General features: G+C 40.5%; 1 protein-coding gene across 3 annotated transcripts; it reads right to left on the bottom strand.

Annotated features, from left to right (window-relative positions):
* Window positions 1-773: 773 nt before the first annotated feature.
* On the bottom strand, window positions 774-14,490 carry chfr (checkpoint with forkhead and ring finger domains, E3 ubiquitin protein ligase). Of its 3 annotated transcripts, none has more exons than XM_024002780.2 (18): window positions 14,353-14,490; window positions 13,734-13,875; window positions 12,600-12,699; window positions 11,748-11,857; window positions 11,130-11,189; window positions 10,793-11,008; window positions 10,282-10,458; window positions 10,013-10,199; window positions 9,617-9,771; window positions 9,204-9,366; window positions 8,924-9,066; window positions 8,527-8,628; window positions 8,345-8,428; window positions 7,225-7,295; window positions 6,425-6,512; window positions 6,017-6,124; window positions 5,825-5,897; window positions 774-4,524 (listed from the first exon to the last, which is right to left on the bottom strand). In XM_024002780.2, the coding sequence occupies exons 2-18, from the start codon at window positions 13,837-13,839 to the stop codon at window positions 4,482-4,484; spliced, it is 1,986 nt and encodes a 661-aa protein (XP_023858548.1). In that variant the 5' UTR covers window positions 13,840-13,875; window positions 14,353-14,490; the 3' UTR covers window positions 774-4,481. The 3 variants fall into 3 exon arrangements, with proteins under 3 accessions (XP_023858548.1, XP_023858549.1, XP_023858547.1); XM_024002781.2 differs by having other exon boundaries at window positions 10,282-10,422; window positions 14,375-14,483; XM_024002779.2 differs by having other exon boundaries at window positions 14,375-14,482.
* Window positions 14,491-15,943: the final 1,453 nt, after the last annotated feature.

Here is a 15,943-nt window from a genome sequence, read left to right as displayed (position 1 = left end):
GGGGGGAATATTTTTATCCATTTTAGAATAAGGCTAACATAACATGTGGAAAGTCAAYGGGTCTGAATACTTTCCAAATGCACTGTAGGTAGAGTTACAGCACCAATCCCGAGTTTCACACACATTGATTGCACAAGGACGTTTCTCAACGGATGCCGTAATAGAGAATAAAAGACCCGAGTTGTATTCTCCACCTTTTCTGTAGTGCTTATTACAGTTCAGCTTGGGGCTGGGATTCAAACAAACACAAAGGACCAGTAAACTGTGATAGACTAAGATAATATCTGCTTGAGCAGACAGACATCTGTGGCCTTTACAGCTAATTTAATCTCCATGAATGTTTGGGAAATTGCCTTCAATCTATCGCTGTGCACAGGTCATTAATCTGTGTTTGAATCCCCACATAATTGTAATCGTGTGTCATCAAAAGAACAGTTGGGTGCCGATCGCGGGTTATGGGCATTGCAGCTTTTAAAAGGCAATTTCCGATTGAGCCGACATATGCAGCGTTTACCGTTAATGGGATCTCCGCGAACATTGCTTTTAAAACCCGCAATGCCTATAACCCACAATCAGATTGAATCCCAGCCTAAATGTTCAAATGAGTGATTCAAATTGTTCAATGTGTGCGAGCTGAATTAGAAGCAAATAACCCTCAAAGCTAGTCTTGCTTGTAAACAGATCTAACAGTTTGGACATTCTACTTTTTCCATCTTAAATCAATGTTGTAATTTAATGTCACAATTTACAAAAATCGAATTTTACAATTGATATAAAACAAATCTATTTTTTTTAATGACACAGAATACACAAGATATTGGATCAAAGTGAATAACCTCTTCATTTCTTGCAAAGTAAAATTTTTTCACTTTAAATTGCATCAGAATGTAATGAGTTGCATACCCCCAAACCTCCCCCCAAAATGCTGTACCCTACTTCACTACTAACAACTTATTTTTCWATATATAAAGGGCACATTAAGAAAATAGTATATCAGGCCATTCTTGCTAGCCTAAAAGGTCTGCAGACACTGGGCCAATTTGACTTTCATATGATTGGTCACTCATTTACAAAAGATAAATGGTAAGAGACAAGTGAGTACTGTGTAAATGCAACACTTGGAATTCTAACTTGGTGAGGGTGTTTTCACTGCCAGACAAGAATGCCACAAACGGCAATGTAGTATTTCCTCAAAACAGGAAATTTGCACCAATTTAGGTTTAACTGACGAGGTCTGACCAAACCATGGCATTTGTTCCTCCGTTTCTCCAAAACAATAAACACAGCACAAAAATAAAAAAAACCCTCTGATAAACAAAGTTTGTTATAAGATCGATACATAATGCTCCAAGGTTACACTTCAATACGGCAACATATGTTGAAAAACATGTCCTCATCGTATGAACTAGAATACAAAGCAGAATACTGTCAAGTTTAACATATTAATTCCTGAAAACATTGGGGGGGTGGGGGGTCTGCATAATTGGGCTTGCAAAACAATACAGAATAGTAATCCTTCCTAACAAGTATGATACACCCAGTATSATCAAGTTGTTGGCTTAAATCAACATGTTTAGCCAACACCACTAACCTAACATAATGCAAAAAAGYAGGAACAATTATAACCCCCCCAAACCCTCTAGTCTAGCAAACCATTGTGCATTCTAACAAAAAAAAACTGCATTGGCCGTTACTACTAGTTCAGAGCTGAGAAAGCTTCTAATACACTACTTAAAAAAAAAAGTTTAAATAAGAAAATCTGCTTTACGTTGATTATCCCCAGCAAAGCATATAACTGAACACCCCTGCCTTTCCCAGCCTCAGATAAAACAACATTTCAACACATAACCCTCATTATCCCCGCCTGAAGAACTGAAATCCTATACAACTAACTATCCCATGGATTTTCACTCAGCCCTATTATGCTTAGCTTGTACATGGCTTTTTGCCCTTGTTGGGAAATCCAAAGAAACCCAGCAGAAATCCCCTTTTCTCAAAACTAAGTATAACCTCCCTTTTTCCAATAAACACAAATTGCATTGTCTTTCCAGTTAACAGTCTTATTAACATGTGGAAGCTGTCTGAATTCAAAATGGTGCCACTGAATATCTTTGTCATCCATTCAGTGGCAAGAAAACGTATGTGAACCCTTTGGAATTACCTGGATTTCTGCATAAATTGGTTATCAAATTTGATCTGATCTTCTTCTAAGTCACAACAATAGACAAACAGTGTGCTTAAACTAATAAACACACAAATTGTATTTTTCTTGTCTATATTGAATACATCATTTAAACATTTACAGTGTAGGCTGGAAAAAGTATYTGAATCCCAAGGCTAATGACTTCTCCAAAATCTAATTGGAGTCCGCTAACCTGGAGTCCAATCAATGACACGAGATTGGAGATGTTGGTTGGCGCTGCCTTGCCCTATTAAAACACTCACAATTTGAGTTTGTTATTCACAAGAAGAATTGCCTGATGTGAACCATGCCTCGAACAAAAGACATCTCAGAAGACCTAAGAATTGTTGACTTGCATAAAGCTGGAAAGGGTTACAAATGTATCTCTAAAAGCCTTGATGTTCATCAGTCCACAGTAAGACAAATTATCTATAAAATGGAGAAAGTTCAGCACTGTTGCTACTCTCCCTAGGAGTGGCCATCCTGCAGAGATGATTGAGCATTCTGCGCTGTGCTCTTGCAATGAGGTTAAGAAGAATCCTAGTGTCAGCTAAAGACTTACAGAAATATCTGGAACATGCTAACTTCTCTGTTGACGAGTCTACGATACGTAAAACACTAAACAAGAATAGTGTTCATGGGAGGACACCACGGAAGAAGCCACTGCTGTCCAAAAAAACAAAAAAAACATTGCTGCACGTCTGAAGTTTGCAAAAGTGCACCTGGATGTTCCACAGCGCTACTGGCAAAATATTCTGTGGAGGTGAAACTAAAGTTGAGTTGTTTGGAACACACAACACTATGTGAGGAGAAAAAAAGGCACAGCACACCAACATCAAAACCTCATCCCCACTGTAAAGTATGGTGGAGGGAGCATCATGGTTTGGGGTTGCTTTGCTGCCTCAAGGCCTGGACAGCTTGCTATCATTGACGAAAAAATGAATTCCCAAGTTTATCAAGACATTTTGCTGGAGAATGTTAGGCTATTGGGTGATGCAACAGAACAACGACCCAAAACACAGAAGTAAATRAACAACAATGGCTTCAAAAGAAGAAAATACACCTTCTGGAGTGGCCCAGTCAGAGTCCTAACCTCAACCCGATTGAGATGCTGTGGCATGACCTCAAGAGAGCAGTTCACACCAGACATCCCAAGAATATTGCTGAACAGAAACAGTTTAGCAAAGAGGAATGGTCCAAAATTCCTCCTGAGCGTTGTGTAGGTTTGATCCGCAACTACAGAAAACGTTTGAGGTTATTGCTGCCAAAGGAGGGTCAACCAGTTATTAAATCCAAGGGTTCACATACTTTTCCCATCCTGCACTGTGAATGTTTACACGGTGTGTTCAATAAAGACAATGTAGAATTGCTTTTGTTTGTTAGTTTAAGCAGACTGCGTTTGTCTATTGTTGTGACCTAGATGAAGATCAGATCAAATTTTATGACCAATTTATGCAGAAATCCAGGTATTTACAAGGGTTCACATACTTTCTCTTGTGTGTGTGAGATATAAAAACCACAAGAAGCCTCAATGTCTATATATGCATAGAAGTCTTTAGACAACATAGCTGTGATTCTCCCTAGTAGGTTTGGGGGAAGGTTTCAACATATGAATACTATTTAGAACACCATTTGCTYCTGTATTTTCACAAAYGTAGGAAGCTCTAGATTCTAATTAAAATACAGAATTCTCCAAGATATCTAAAGCACTACACCACAAGTTGAAAGAGAAACTAAATCAATTCATCCTTTTTTTTGGTGCCAACTARTCAGGCACACGGAAATAGAAAGTGTCAACAGCTTACTAATATCAATATATGCCTTCTAAGCTACTGTCACAAAAGAAGCCACAAACTGTAACAGTACACGTATTGCCAACTGTTCTCAGTGTATTTAAAAAAAAAAATGTATCCCTCAAACTAGTCATATGATCATGTACCCAAAAGGTCATGATACTGCAATGAAGGGTGATGATCATATTCCCCATAAGATATTAGTCCATAGTATTATCACTCACCCCTACTATGCCTATAAGACTGGGCTAATCATTACCTAGCCAGTCTTATCAAAAGAGTTTMATTGTAATTTCTGCATATAATCAAATACAAAGTCTATAGAGTCTGTGAGAGAACTACAAGTTACTACTAAGAGAGAGCCACTTTTCCTCAGGGKAAAGAGCTGCTTAATAAGGGAGGGAGGAAAAAAAGGACCACTTTGTATAGACAGAGAGTAATACAGGAGATCCTTGGAAGTCAGTCTTTGCTCCAGTGATTGGAGAGGAAGTCACCCACAAGGKTCTTCAGCTCTTGAAACGCGTCTGCTCACATATGTGGTTGAATTTCCTGCAACGAGGTGAAAAGGAAACAATACAAATGTGTCACATCATGAACCAGAGCTGCTGTGAAGAAGTGATTGCAGCRTTCCTCTACTAGCAGGTGTTATTGGCCAAGCTGATACAACAGTGCCCTCTGCTGGTAAAATACATGTACAGCCACATTGAAGCCTCTAACAGAGACCACACAACTATACACACAGGATCAGTGAAAAGACACACCTACTCATTCCAAGGTTTTTCTTACATTTTTACTATTTTCTACATTGTAGAATAATAGTGAAGACATCAGAACTATGAAATAACATACGGAAAAATGTAGTAACCCCCCCAAAAAGTGTTAAATCAAAATATKTTTMAMATTTGAGATTCTTCAAAGTAGCCACCCTTTGCCTTGAAAGCTTTGCACACTCATGGCATTCTCTCAACCAGTTTCACGAGGAATGCTTTTCCAACAGTCTTGAAGGAGTTCCCACATTTGCGGAGRACTTGTTGGCTGCTTTTCCTTCACTCCGCGGTCCAACTCATCCCAAACCATCTCAATTGGGTTGAGTTAGGGTGATTGTGGAGGCCAGGTCATCTGAGGATGCACTCCATTTATTTGGGGTGAAAGGCTGGTAACTCTAACGAACTTATCCTCTGCAGCAGAGGTGACTCTGGATCTTCCTTTCCTGTGGTGGTCCTCATGAGAGCCAGTTTCATAGCGCTTGAAGGTTTTTGCGACTGCACTTGAAGAAACTTTCAAAGTTCTTGAAATTTTCCGGATTGACTGACCTTCATGTCTTAAAATAATGGACTGTCATTCCTCTTTTCTTATTTGAGCTGTTCCTGCCATAATATGGACTTGGTCTTTTACGAAATAAGGCTTCTGTATACCACCCTTACCTTGTCACAACACAACTGATTGGCTCAAAACGCATCAAGGAAAGAAATTTCACAAATTAACAAAGCACACCTGTTCATTTAAAGGCATTCCAGGTGACTACCTCATGAGCTAGTTGAGAGAATGCCAAGCGTGTGCAAAGCTGTCATGAAGGCAAAGGGTACTAGTTTGAAGAATCTCAAATATAAAATATATTTTGATTTGTTTAAAACTTTTGGTTACTACATGATTCCATAAGTGTTATTTCATAGTTTTGATGTCTTCACTATTATTCTATAATGTAGAAAATAGTAAAAAAATATATAATTTAAAAGTAGGTGTGTCCAAACTATTGACTGGTACTGTGTGTGTGTGTGTGTGTGTGTATGCATATTTAAGCTTGGACTGTGGAGACCTATTCAGAAGATAATGGCCACATGTAACTTACGTGGCGTGGTGTGCCTTTACTTGAGTCCGGCAGTTGCGTCCCCAATAACAGTCAGGCCGAGACGTCACAGCAGCTGTGGGAAAGAATATCAAACAAATAAAGCTTCATTCATAATTTGGATATGCTAGTTCATTACCATCTCGCAGTCTACAGCCGTTAGAGGCTGTGTTGTTGTGGGCAGTGCTCTCTCACCTGGGAGCTCCGAGCCAGGGATGTTCTGTCTGTATTTGTAGGCCAGCTCCTTGAAGGCACGCAGGCCACAGCAGAAACACATTATGGCGTTACTGTTGATGCGATAATCTGGGGTAYATAAATTGGAGAGCGAGAGTTACTAGTGTGTTCCAAAGGGAGGTGGAAGGATGCTCTGCACTGTCAGTAGGACTTAGAACCATGTTCAAGATGGGAAGCTTAATGGTGGCGTTCCAGCTTATCGTTTTTGCAGTTGTGTTGATGATCATATCTCATAACATCTGCAGATGTGCCTCAGAAACACTTTACTATGATGTAGTAATTTTCTGAGATGTGCAACTGCAAAAAAGACAACCTGGAACGCTTCCAATCTCAAGTTATGTGAGGTGAAGAGGATAGTGTCAGACTGACCAGAGAGATAGAAGGTTCCCTGTTGCAGGCCCCGAAGACCCTCCTGTAGCATGTCCCTCCACGACATCCCTCTGGCTGCCAAGTAATTCTGTAAGCACAAGACTTGAGGCTGTAATTGCTGCCAAACGTGCTTCAACAAAGTACTGAGTAATGGGTCCGAATAGTTATTTATGGAAATATCACATTTACATAAATATTTMATAAAATTAGGATTTTATTTTATATTTGTCATTATGGGCCATTGTGTGTAGATTGAAAAAAAAAAAGCACTGTATTAGACTTTAGTGATCTCCATAGTAGAGAAGTTATAAACAAATGCAAATGAAATACATTCACTTAAATTGAGTTATGTAACAAGGAGCCGGTTTCCCAGACACAGATTAAGACTAGTCCTGGACAACAAAATTGTATTTTTAATGTAACTAGGCAAGTCGGTTAAGAACTAATTCTTWTTTACAATGACGGTCTACACCGTCCAAACCCGAACGACGCTGGGTCAATTGTGTGCCGCCCTATGGGGCTCCCAATCACGGCCGGTTGTGATACAGCCTGGATTCAAACCAGGGTGTCTGTAGTGTCTCCTATCACTGAGATGCAGTGCCTTAGACCACTGCACCACTCAGGAGCCCTAAAAAAACAACTGAAAAGCATGTTCAATGGAGAAMCGTCATTGAAATAGTGTTTTACTCCAGGACCGAGATTAATCTGGGTCTGGGAAACCACCCCAAATATTGCAGATACTGTTTCTGGGTGTCCAGACAGACCAATGGTTAGAGCCAAGGAGTATAAAAAGGAAGTACCTGGAGGATCTCTGATTCATAGTTATTGCTGTTCAGAACACCATCCAGACATTTGTCTGTAAGGTTGAGTTCTGTGGAAGAAGACATGGATATTATATTTCTCATACTGGTAAACATGCTACTGCAACAAATGATGGATAAGACATAGGGACAATATAGGTAATCTACCTRTGTAAATTTCCATTTGCAACCACTATTGTCAAACTTTCCACAATGATAGTGTTACCTCGAAAATCACCCAAAAGGCCTGGTTAACTAAGCATCAAATCAAATTTGATTGGTCACATACACACGGTTAGCAGKTGTTAATGCGAGTGCTGCGAAATGCTTGTGCTTCTAGTTCCGACCGTGCAGTAATATCTAACAAGTAATCTAACAATTTCACAACAACGACCTTATACACACAAGTGTAAAGGAATGAATACGAATATATACATATAAATATATGGATGAGCGATGGCCGTGCGGCATAGGCAAGATGCAGTAGATGGCATAGAGTACAGTATATACATATGAGATGAGTAATGTAGGGTATGTAAACATTATATAAAGTTTCATTATTTAAAGTGACTAGTGATACATTTATTACATCCAATTTTTTATTATGAAAGTGGCTAGAGATTTGAGTCAGTATGTTGGCAGCAGCCACTCAATGTTAGTGATGGCTGTTTAAAAGCCCAGTGTGAAGTTTGTACTGGTTATTTTCTAAAGTCAATTAAACAATTCTACACAAACTTTGGCAATGAACTTGTGGATAAAAATGTTATGTATTTGCATCCGGTATGAAGGAAGTTAGAGGTAGTTTTGTGAGCCAATGCTAACTAGCTTAGCGCAAAGACTGGAAGTCTTCAGGTACAGCTAGTATGCCCGAAGACTTCCAGTCTTGGCGTTAAGCTAGCGCTAGTTAGCGTTGGCTAACGAAACTACCTCTAACTTCCTTCATACTGGACGCAGAGACATACAAATTGTATCCATGAAAATCCCAAACTATCCCTTTAACCTTAAATTACCATTTTGTTCAACCTTGTATTCTTTATTTACCTTTGAAAAATATCAGGGACAAACTTTGAACCAGTGCTTAGTAAATCTAGCCCTTAGGAGTACTAGAGCAGAGACAAACCATTGAAARGTGCTAGGCAGCCTTGACAGCCGATCCTCTGGCAGCCCCAGTACATGTGGCAGAAGGGCCGTTGGCACGCCACACCTGCCCAACACAAAGAACCACACCCATCAGCACATTCAGCCAAGGCAACCGTGCCGTTGGTCCATTAACATTGACTGACAGGCCTGTGGGCCACTCACATTGCTGAGCGGAGAGTTCGGCGCGGCGGTCTGGCATGGGCTGCAGGCAGCAGGTGCAGATGACATGGCTGCCCTGAGGAGAACATGTGTACTCCCGAGTAGCTGCAGGAGGAGGACAGGACACAGAGGGAAACATCTCAGTGGGGACACATACGTATATCGTCTGGGTCAAGGCCCTAAAGGGTGCACACTGTACTGTTGATGGTCAGATGCGCTACAAGCATTCTAACACATTTCTGTGTTCAGGCGAGTGCAACAATTTGATCTGTAAGTGCACTCCATTGTGTTGTCATAACTCACTAAATCAACCAACACAACGTAGAACGATTACATATCAGATATAAAAGCACTATATAAAAAGGTCATCCATTATTGTGATGATCAACAGTTCAGTAACCTGTAGTGGGGAAGTCAGAGCGTGTTGATGATGTTGATGGAGTTGGTGGGGCTGGTCCTAGAGGAGCTGGCCCTATAGCCCACATTACTTGGCTAACCTCCTTCCTGTAGCCTGGACACTGTCTGCACATCACAAAGGGCTGGCTGTGGACACACAACAACAAGGAGAAAAGTTTTCAGTGGAAGAAAAACAACGCAGTCWCACACACACACACGGTCACATACTGTAAACACAAGACCACAAACACTCTCATATACACACAGCTACTCTTTTGTCTGACCTGATATCGGAGGTGTCGCTGTCATTGTCAGAGAGCTCAAAGAGATAATCAGAGCTGCCCTCTTCATCAGAGAAGGAACGCTCAATCTTTGGCTGCAGCATGTCCCGAGTTATCTTGTTGTGGCTGTCCATGCTCTTCAGGTCCTCCTCACTGCGACACTTCTCTGTGGACACACAGGGTCAATAGCGCAATGCTTAATCCACACACAAAAAGAGATGGTACAAACAAAAGGCCCACATATTTTTTTTATAGGCTAGCCCTGTACAGATATTCGGGACAAGGCACAAAAGACAAGGAGAAACACATAAGACAAGATGCACAAATGCCGTGTTTAACAGGGGGAAGAGCTGGGGACTATCCCCAGTAGTGTTAATGGGGGTACAAGGGTAGAGTAGGGCAGATTGGATACAAACCTGGGTTTTGGATAAGGTAGGCCTCCACCAGGTTGTTGAGGATGTGGTTCTTGCGGATCCTCTCTACGGGGCAGCGACAGGTGGGGCAGAGAGACGAGCGCTCCATCCAGCCAGAGTAACACGCAGCACAGAAGGTGTGCATACAGGGCTGCAGGCTAGTTGGGAGACGCACAGGGAGATGATAACATGAACAATGAAACAAGCAGTGGAAGCAGCTTTCTGTCTTACATAATGGAATTACACAATTTTGTGTTTTGTTTATATGACTATATATTATATTTATTGAAACAGTTATTTTCATCTGTTGCGAGGAGCCACAAGCAATGAAAAAGTGGAGTGGGCCTATTTTCTAATGTAGTAGTAGTAGTAGTAGTAGTTGTTAGAGTCTTGCTGTACCTGACACAGTCATGAAGTAGGTCCTGACAGATGATACAGGTGAGGGACTCCTCCATTTTGTCAGTCGTGGCTCCTTCCACAGTCACGGCAGCTTTTCCCAATAGATCCATAAGAGTTCCCTTAGCTGGGCCCGGGCCCACCACCTCAATACTGGAAGTATGTGGCAGTCCAAAATCATAGTTCTTATCTAGGGAAGGAAAAGGGGAAAAACTGTTACAATCAAGCGTCACCAACCAAGTATCAAGACCCCACAAGGTAATGACACTGACCAGCACCGTCAGTTTTCCTCCTCTTTCTCTCTGGCTCCATGTCACCCTCTTCCTTATCCAGCATTGTGACTCTGCTCTGTGCTTCAGTCTGTCGCACATCTGTTGAGCAGTGGAGGTTAGAGTTGGGCTCCTCAGCCTTGCCTACAGAGGATGCAGCACATTTAGGACCCTCGGAACCTGAGAGACAAAGAATTATCAAAAGCCCATGATATTGGTGCACATTCAGTTACCTGTGCCTATCCTTGAATATGAGGAGTAGTAGTGGCCATATAAGTCTGATTAAATCGGATAAAGTCTATCATATTATCAGTTGTCCAGAGCCGTCCTTGAATTTGGGGATTTTGAAAGAGGTAAAGGACAATTCAAGGGAGACATGCTATATCGGTTCAAAAATTTGAGGGGGGAGGGCGGCAGACTTCACAATTAACCAAAATATAGATTTACTCCCCAGTCCCTGCTTCCACTTAATGAGGACCATATAGAGCAAGCACAGGCCAGATGGAAAGCCTACCTGAGGCAGAGGAGTGCAGGAGGGAGGCTGCAGAGGAACATGCTGTGGAGGGTGAGAACGTGTGGAGGAGGTGGGAGGAGGAGGTGGAGGGCTGGGGCTCCTCTAAGGCCTGCTGTTCCCATGGAGGTCCAATCAGGAATGGCTCCACAGACACTGCTGCTGGAACAGGGCAGGGTTGGGCTTTCTGCTGCATATCTGAGCATTTGGTGGCGTCGCCTGACAGGATGAGATAAGGTGGTAAGCAACAAACAAGCTAATGAGCCTACAAATATTTTTCATGAAAAAGATGCAGAGGTCGCAGTCAAACATCACATTGATTTGGGTATTAACTACTTACCAATTGAGTCTTGTGAGAATGTCCTCTCTGGTTTTATGGACTGATATATGTAGGCAATATCTGTACGAGCAAAAGATTGCACACCATACTTGTACTTTACTCAGTTGTCGAGGCAAACTTTCGTGAACAATTAATTAAATATCCCCAAAAAATTGAACATATTACTCTTATTTTGATCGGTCAAGAATGAGTTTAGCTGGCCTACTTGTCCAACTCAGTTCACACACATTATGTAAGTTAATTGTGTATGTATTATATAACCAAGGTGTCAGCAGCGGAAGGTACACAAGAAAACAAGTAGCCTAAAAGACATTTATGCACTATGAACTACCGATTTATATACACTTTCTGAAGAAACTAAGAAAAACGTTATATTCTTTATACAGCCTACCACACGCCAACGTTTTTTTAACGTACAAAACACTCACAATAATGAGGTAGGCCTATATTAAGCTAGCAACCGTGCACTGTGCTCCCTGTTTGTTTAACTAATTAATTGAAGTTCTATTARCTTAAGGAGATATAACCGATGTAAAACAGAGAAACCAACATTATGGTTTAGCAACAAAGAGACCAGAGTGAAACACCCCAATCAATATAGGGGGGGGAAAAACATACTTAGCTCTGGCTGGTTTTTCCTGTACACAAAGTAGATGACGTCTCCATCCTGCAGCATATGAATCTGCTTTTTCACCAGCTTTGACATGTTAATCACTGTACCATTGGTGCTAGAGGGGTGAGAGAGAAAAAACAACACTGGTCAGTCATTTCTGTAGTGGATTTATCAGCAGCCTTGGAAGAAATCCCAGACTAGGGATGCAGTTATTATTATAGCAGCAATGAACAGGGCATTGACTAAATAGTAGCTTCTCTTCATGGGATGTATAGGGATGGAATTGTATCCCACACTATTGAATTCCATCTTTCCATTGCAGAGGTTTCCACAATATTCAGAAGCAATACAGAGTTCCCACTGTGCTCAATGATGCATAGCATAATGCAGTGGGTGTGTGTGTGTGGACACTAGAGTGATGTGTGTAGAGAATACCTTGCTGACTCAGAGCATGGTAAAACACAACCTCTAATTACCGGTTAGTGTCATTTGCCTCATTACCTCCAAGCTGGTTGCTTTACACTGACAATTAGACTACACTGATGTGCAGGCCTAGATCTGTTCAATCTACCATTAAATACACTGATCAGTCACAACAAACAGGACAATCTGCATGACATATTTTTCTCATATAATAAAACCTAACATAAACACAGGTTAAAATCTATTTAGCCTGATTAGGCTAACAGGTAAAATGCTTCACATTACCATGTTATCYCATTGTTAAACATACATAATTGATCAGATGAGCCTTGAAAATGGGCCTACATTGAGCCTATAAGCTATACAGGACTTAAGAAAAAAGGAAAAAACAACACCACAAAAAATATATTGACAAGAGACCCCCCCCCTCATACCTCATGTCCTCTAGCCACACCAACCCTGATCTCTCATCCTGGACTATCTTACAGTGATCCCCTGAGACCAGTTTGCTAGCAGGAAAGGAAAGATCACAGCCTGGTGAAAGAAAATGGTTAATAGAAATGCACAGAAAAATCACAACATSGTCTAAGATGACTATTTTAAGCATGATTTGAATAAGCTAGATGTTCTCGTATGGTAGGCTACTTGTCGATTAAGGCAGCCCCCCACACATCTCCTATTCAGAGGGGTTGGGTTAAATGCYGAAGACACATTTCAGTGGAAGGCATTCAGTTGTACAACTGACTAGGTATCCCCCTTTCCCTTATGGAGCTGTTGTGCTATATCGTGTGTAAAAAGCATTACTTTGTTTACGTCACGTTACTGTAAACAAGGCCAATTAGGACTTATTCATGATCCATTTTAAAATACCAGGAAAACATGTCTTTAGGCAATGGGCAGTTGATATTTTCACGAGGCGTCTCAGAATTACTAGACTGAGATTGTACGATTATGATGATTTATTGTTGATATATTTATACCCTTCTTTTATACCATATTGTGGATGCTGCATAGCATACTAGCTCATTAAACTCAGACCACTTGTATTGGAAAGCAGACTCCTGGAATTCAATATAATAGAGACTAAACCTTTCCTTGAGCAAAATCCATACAAAGAAAACATACTATTCTGCACACATGTTCTCAATAGACACCTTTGATATCATCAGAGGGGGTGTCTAAGTTTAGTGACCTTGGGTATTGTGCCTTGAATTAACTGGTTTTATTAAAGAGCCCAGACACTGCCTGGCTCTCATGTCTATGACATGGTGTCTTTTGTCACAAACATCAAGACATTTATAAACCAGATCCTCAAAACAAGCAACATACATTATATTTAGTTTTTTTTTAAGTGTCATGCCTTATAGAATATATATCTTACACATTACTATTATTGTGGGAGCAATAATCATTCARATTTAGAACAGGTATTTTAGTAACTCATTAAATATTTACATAATTTATAGATAACAGTTAGTGTCCTACCACAGAACTTTCTATATATTTCAGAAATTAGCCAACAATATGGTGAAGTGACTTAATGTCACTGTGTGMAATAGTAATTGTACCTTTTCTTCGCCCGACAGTGCATTCCCTGTTGACAAGCAATACTTCTGATTCAGTGTCCACTTTTACTAACTTCCCCCATGGTTGACTTCTTCCATGAATATCCATGTCCAAAGCTGATACGTTCCAGTTTTCTAGCTATAACTTTAGATCAAATAATGAACATTAGAAATGCAAACACACTTCTTAGATCGGTGGCAGCAAATATGTCATCTAAGAAGCGAACCCTATTCTAGTTGAGAAATGTGGAGCACTTGCTAGCTAAGTAGCTAACATTAGCTACTTAGCTAACTAGCTTAGCTTAGAAGGATATACAATGAATTAACCACTCTGTTTGGAACAAGAAACATAAAGAATGTTACTGTACCTAGCTTGCTAAGCTAACTACAGTAGCTAATGTAGCTAAAACGTTTGATTAGCAAGGTATTTAATCCTTGAAGCTAGTCAATCAAACATCAAAACAAGTTAACGGTGGACATGCAACGACAATAAACTTCGTGTTCAAAATAAACATTGCTAAAGCTGGCTGATAACACTAGCTGGCTACTAGTAGCTAGCTAGCTAACAACTTTCAAACCTCTTAACAGGTGCTAGAAACTAGAAATAATACGATTTAGCTACCTTGAAAATAGATTTACTATACCCTCAAAAGCGCGATTKTTTTAGCTTGAAGATGTTTTGTCCCTTCATTTTCCATCTTGGCACGCACACTAGTTTACTTCCTGGCAACCGAACGTATTTACAAGCATCAGCTGATGGAGGAGGGGCGGAGAAAGTAGTCTGAAAAAATAGCTGTTAAAACAAGATTAATATCCCATAACTCTTTGCAAAAATGATATAATTTGTTTATTTTCTAACGCTTCTGCGTGGAATTATACTGTAAGGCCAATGTCAAAACTCTGCATATACAACCAGGGGTTCATTGGGAATTTGGAAATAGGGAGGTCTATTTTGGGTGGGGTTAGGGATAGGTTTGTGGTTGAGGCAGCTGCTAGGGTTGCACTAGGATGTTGACATGCAGCCAGTGGTGGAAAACGTACCCAATTGTCATACTTGAGTAAAAGTAAAGATACCTTAATAGAAAATGACCCAGGAAAAAGTGAAAGTCACACAGTAAAATACTACTTGAGTAAAAGTCTAAAGGTATTTGGTTTTAAATATACTTAATAAGTATCAAAAGTAAATGTAATTGCTAAAATATACTTAAGTAACAAAAGCAAAAGTAAAAGTATAAATCATTTCAAATTCCTTTTATTAAGCAAACCAGAGTGCATTACTTTATTATATATATATTTTTTTAAGGATAGTCAGCGGGACAGTCAGACGTGTGTTTAGTGAGTCCGTCAGATCAGAGGCAGTAGGAATGACCAGGAATGTTCAAATCAAATTTTATTCGTCACATACTCGTGATTAGCAGATGTTATTGCGGGTGAAGCGAATTGCTTGTCCTTCTAGCTCCGACAGTGCAGTAATATCTAACAAGTRACATCTAACAAATTACACAACATACAGTATACCCAATACACACAAATCTAAGTAGGAATGAATTAAAACTATAAACATATGGACGAGCAATGTCAGAGCAGAACGGACTAAGATACAGTATAGAAAACAGTATATACACATGAGATGAGTAATGCCAGATATGTAAACATTAAGTGACTAAGATACCGTAGAATAGTATAGAATACAGTATATACATATGAGATGAGTAATGCCAGATATGTAAACATTATTAAAGTGACTAGTGTTCCATTCCTTAAAGTGGCCAGTGATTCCTAGTCTATGCCTATAGGCAGCAGCCTCTAATGTGCTAGTGATGGCTGTTTAACAGTCTGACGGCCTTGAGATAGAAGCAGTTTTTCAGTCTCTCGTTCCCAACTTTGATGCACCTGTACTGACCTCACCTTCTGGATGATAGCGGGGTGAACACGCAGTGGCTCGGGTGGTTGATGTCCTTGAAAATCTTTTTGGCCTTCCTGTGACATCAGGTGCTGTAGTTGTCCTGGAGAGCGGGTAGTTTGCCCCCGGTAATGCGTTGGGCAGACTMCACCACCCCCTGGAGAGCCTTGCGGTTGCGGGTGGTGCAGTTGCCGTTCCAGGCGGTGATGCAGCCCGACAGGATGCTTTCAATTGTGCATCTGTAAAAATGTGTGAGGGTTTTAGGTGACAAGCCAAATTTCTTTAGCCTCCTGAGGTTGAAGAGTCTCTG

This window comes from Salvelinus sp. IW2-2015, linkage group LG15, assembly GCF_002910315.2.
Source record: "Salvelinus sp. IW2-2015 linkage group LG15, ASM291031v2, whole genome shotgun sequence".
NCBI classification, from domain to species: domain Eukaryota; kingdom Metazoa; phylum Chordata; class Actinopteri; order Salmoniformes; family Salmonidae; genus Salvelinus; species Salvelinus sp. IW2-2015.
This window is presented reverse-complemented; position numbering and strand designations above follow the sequence as displayed.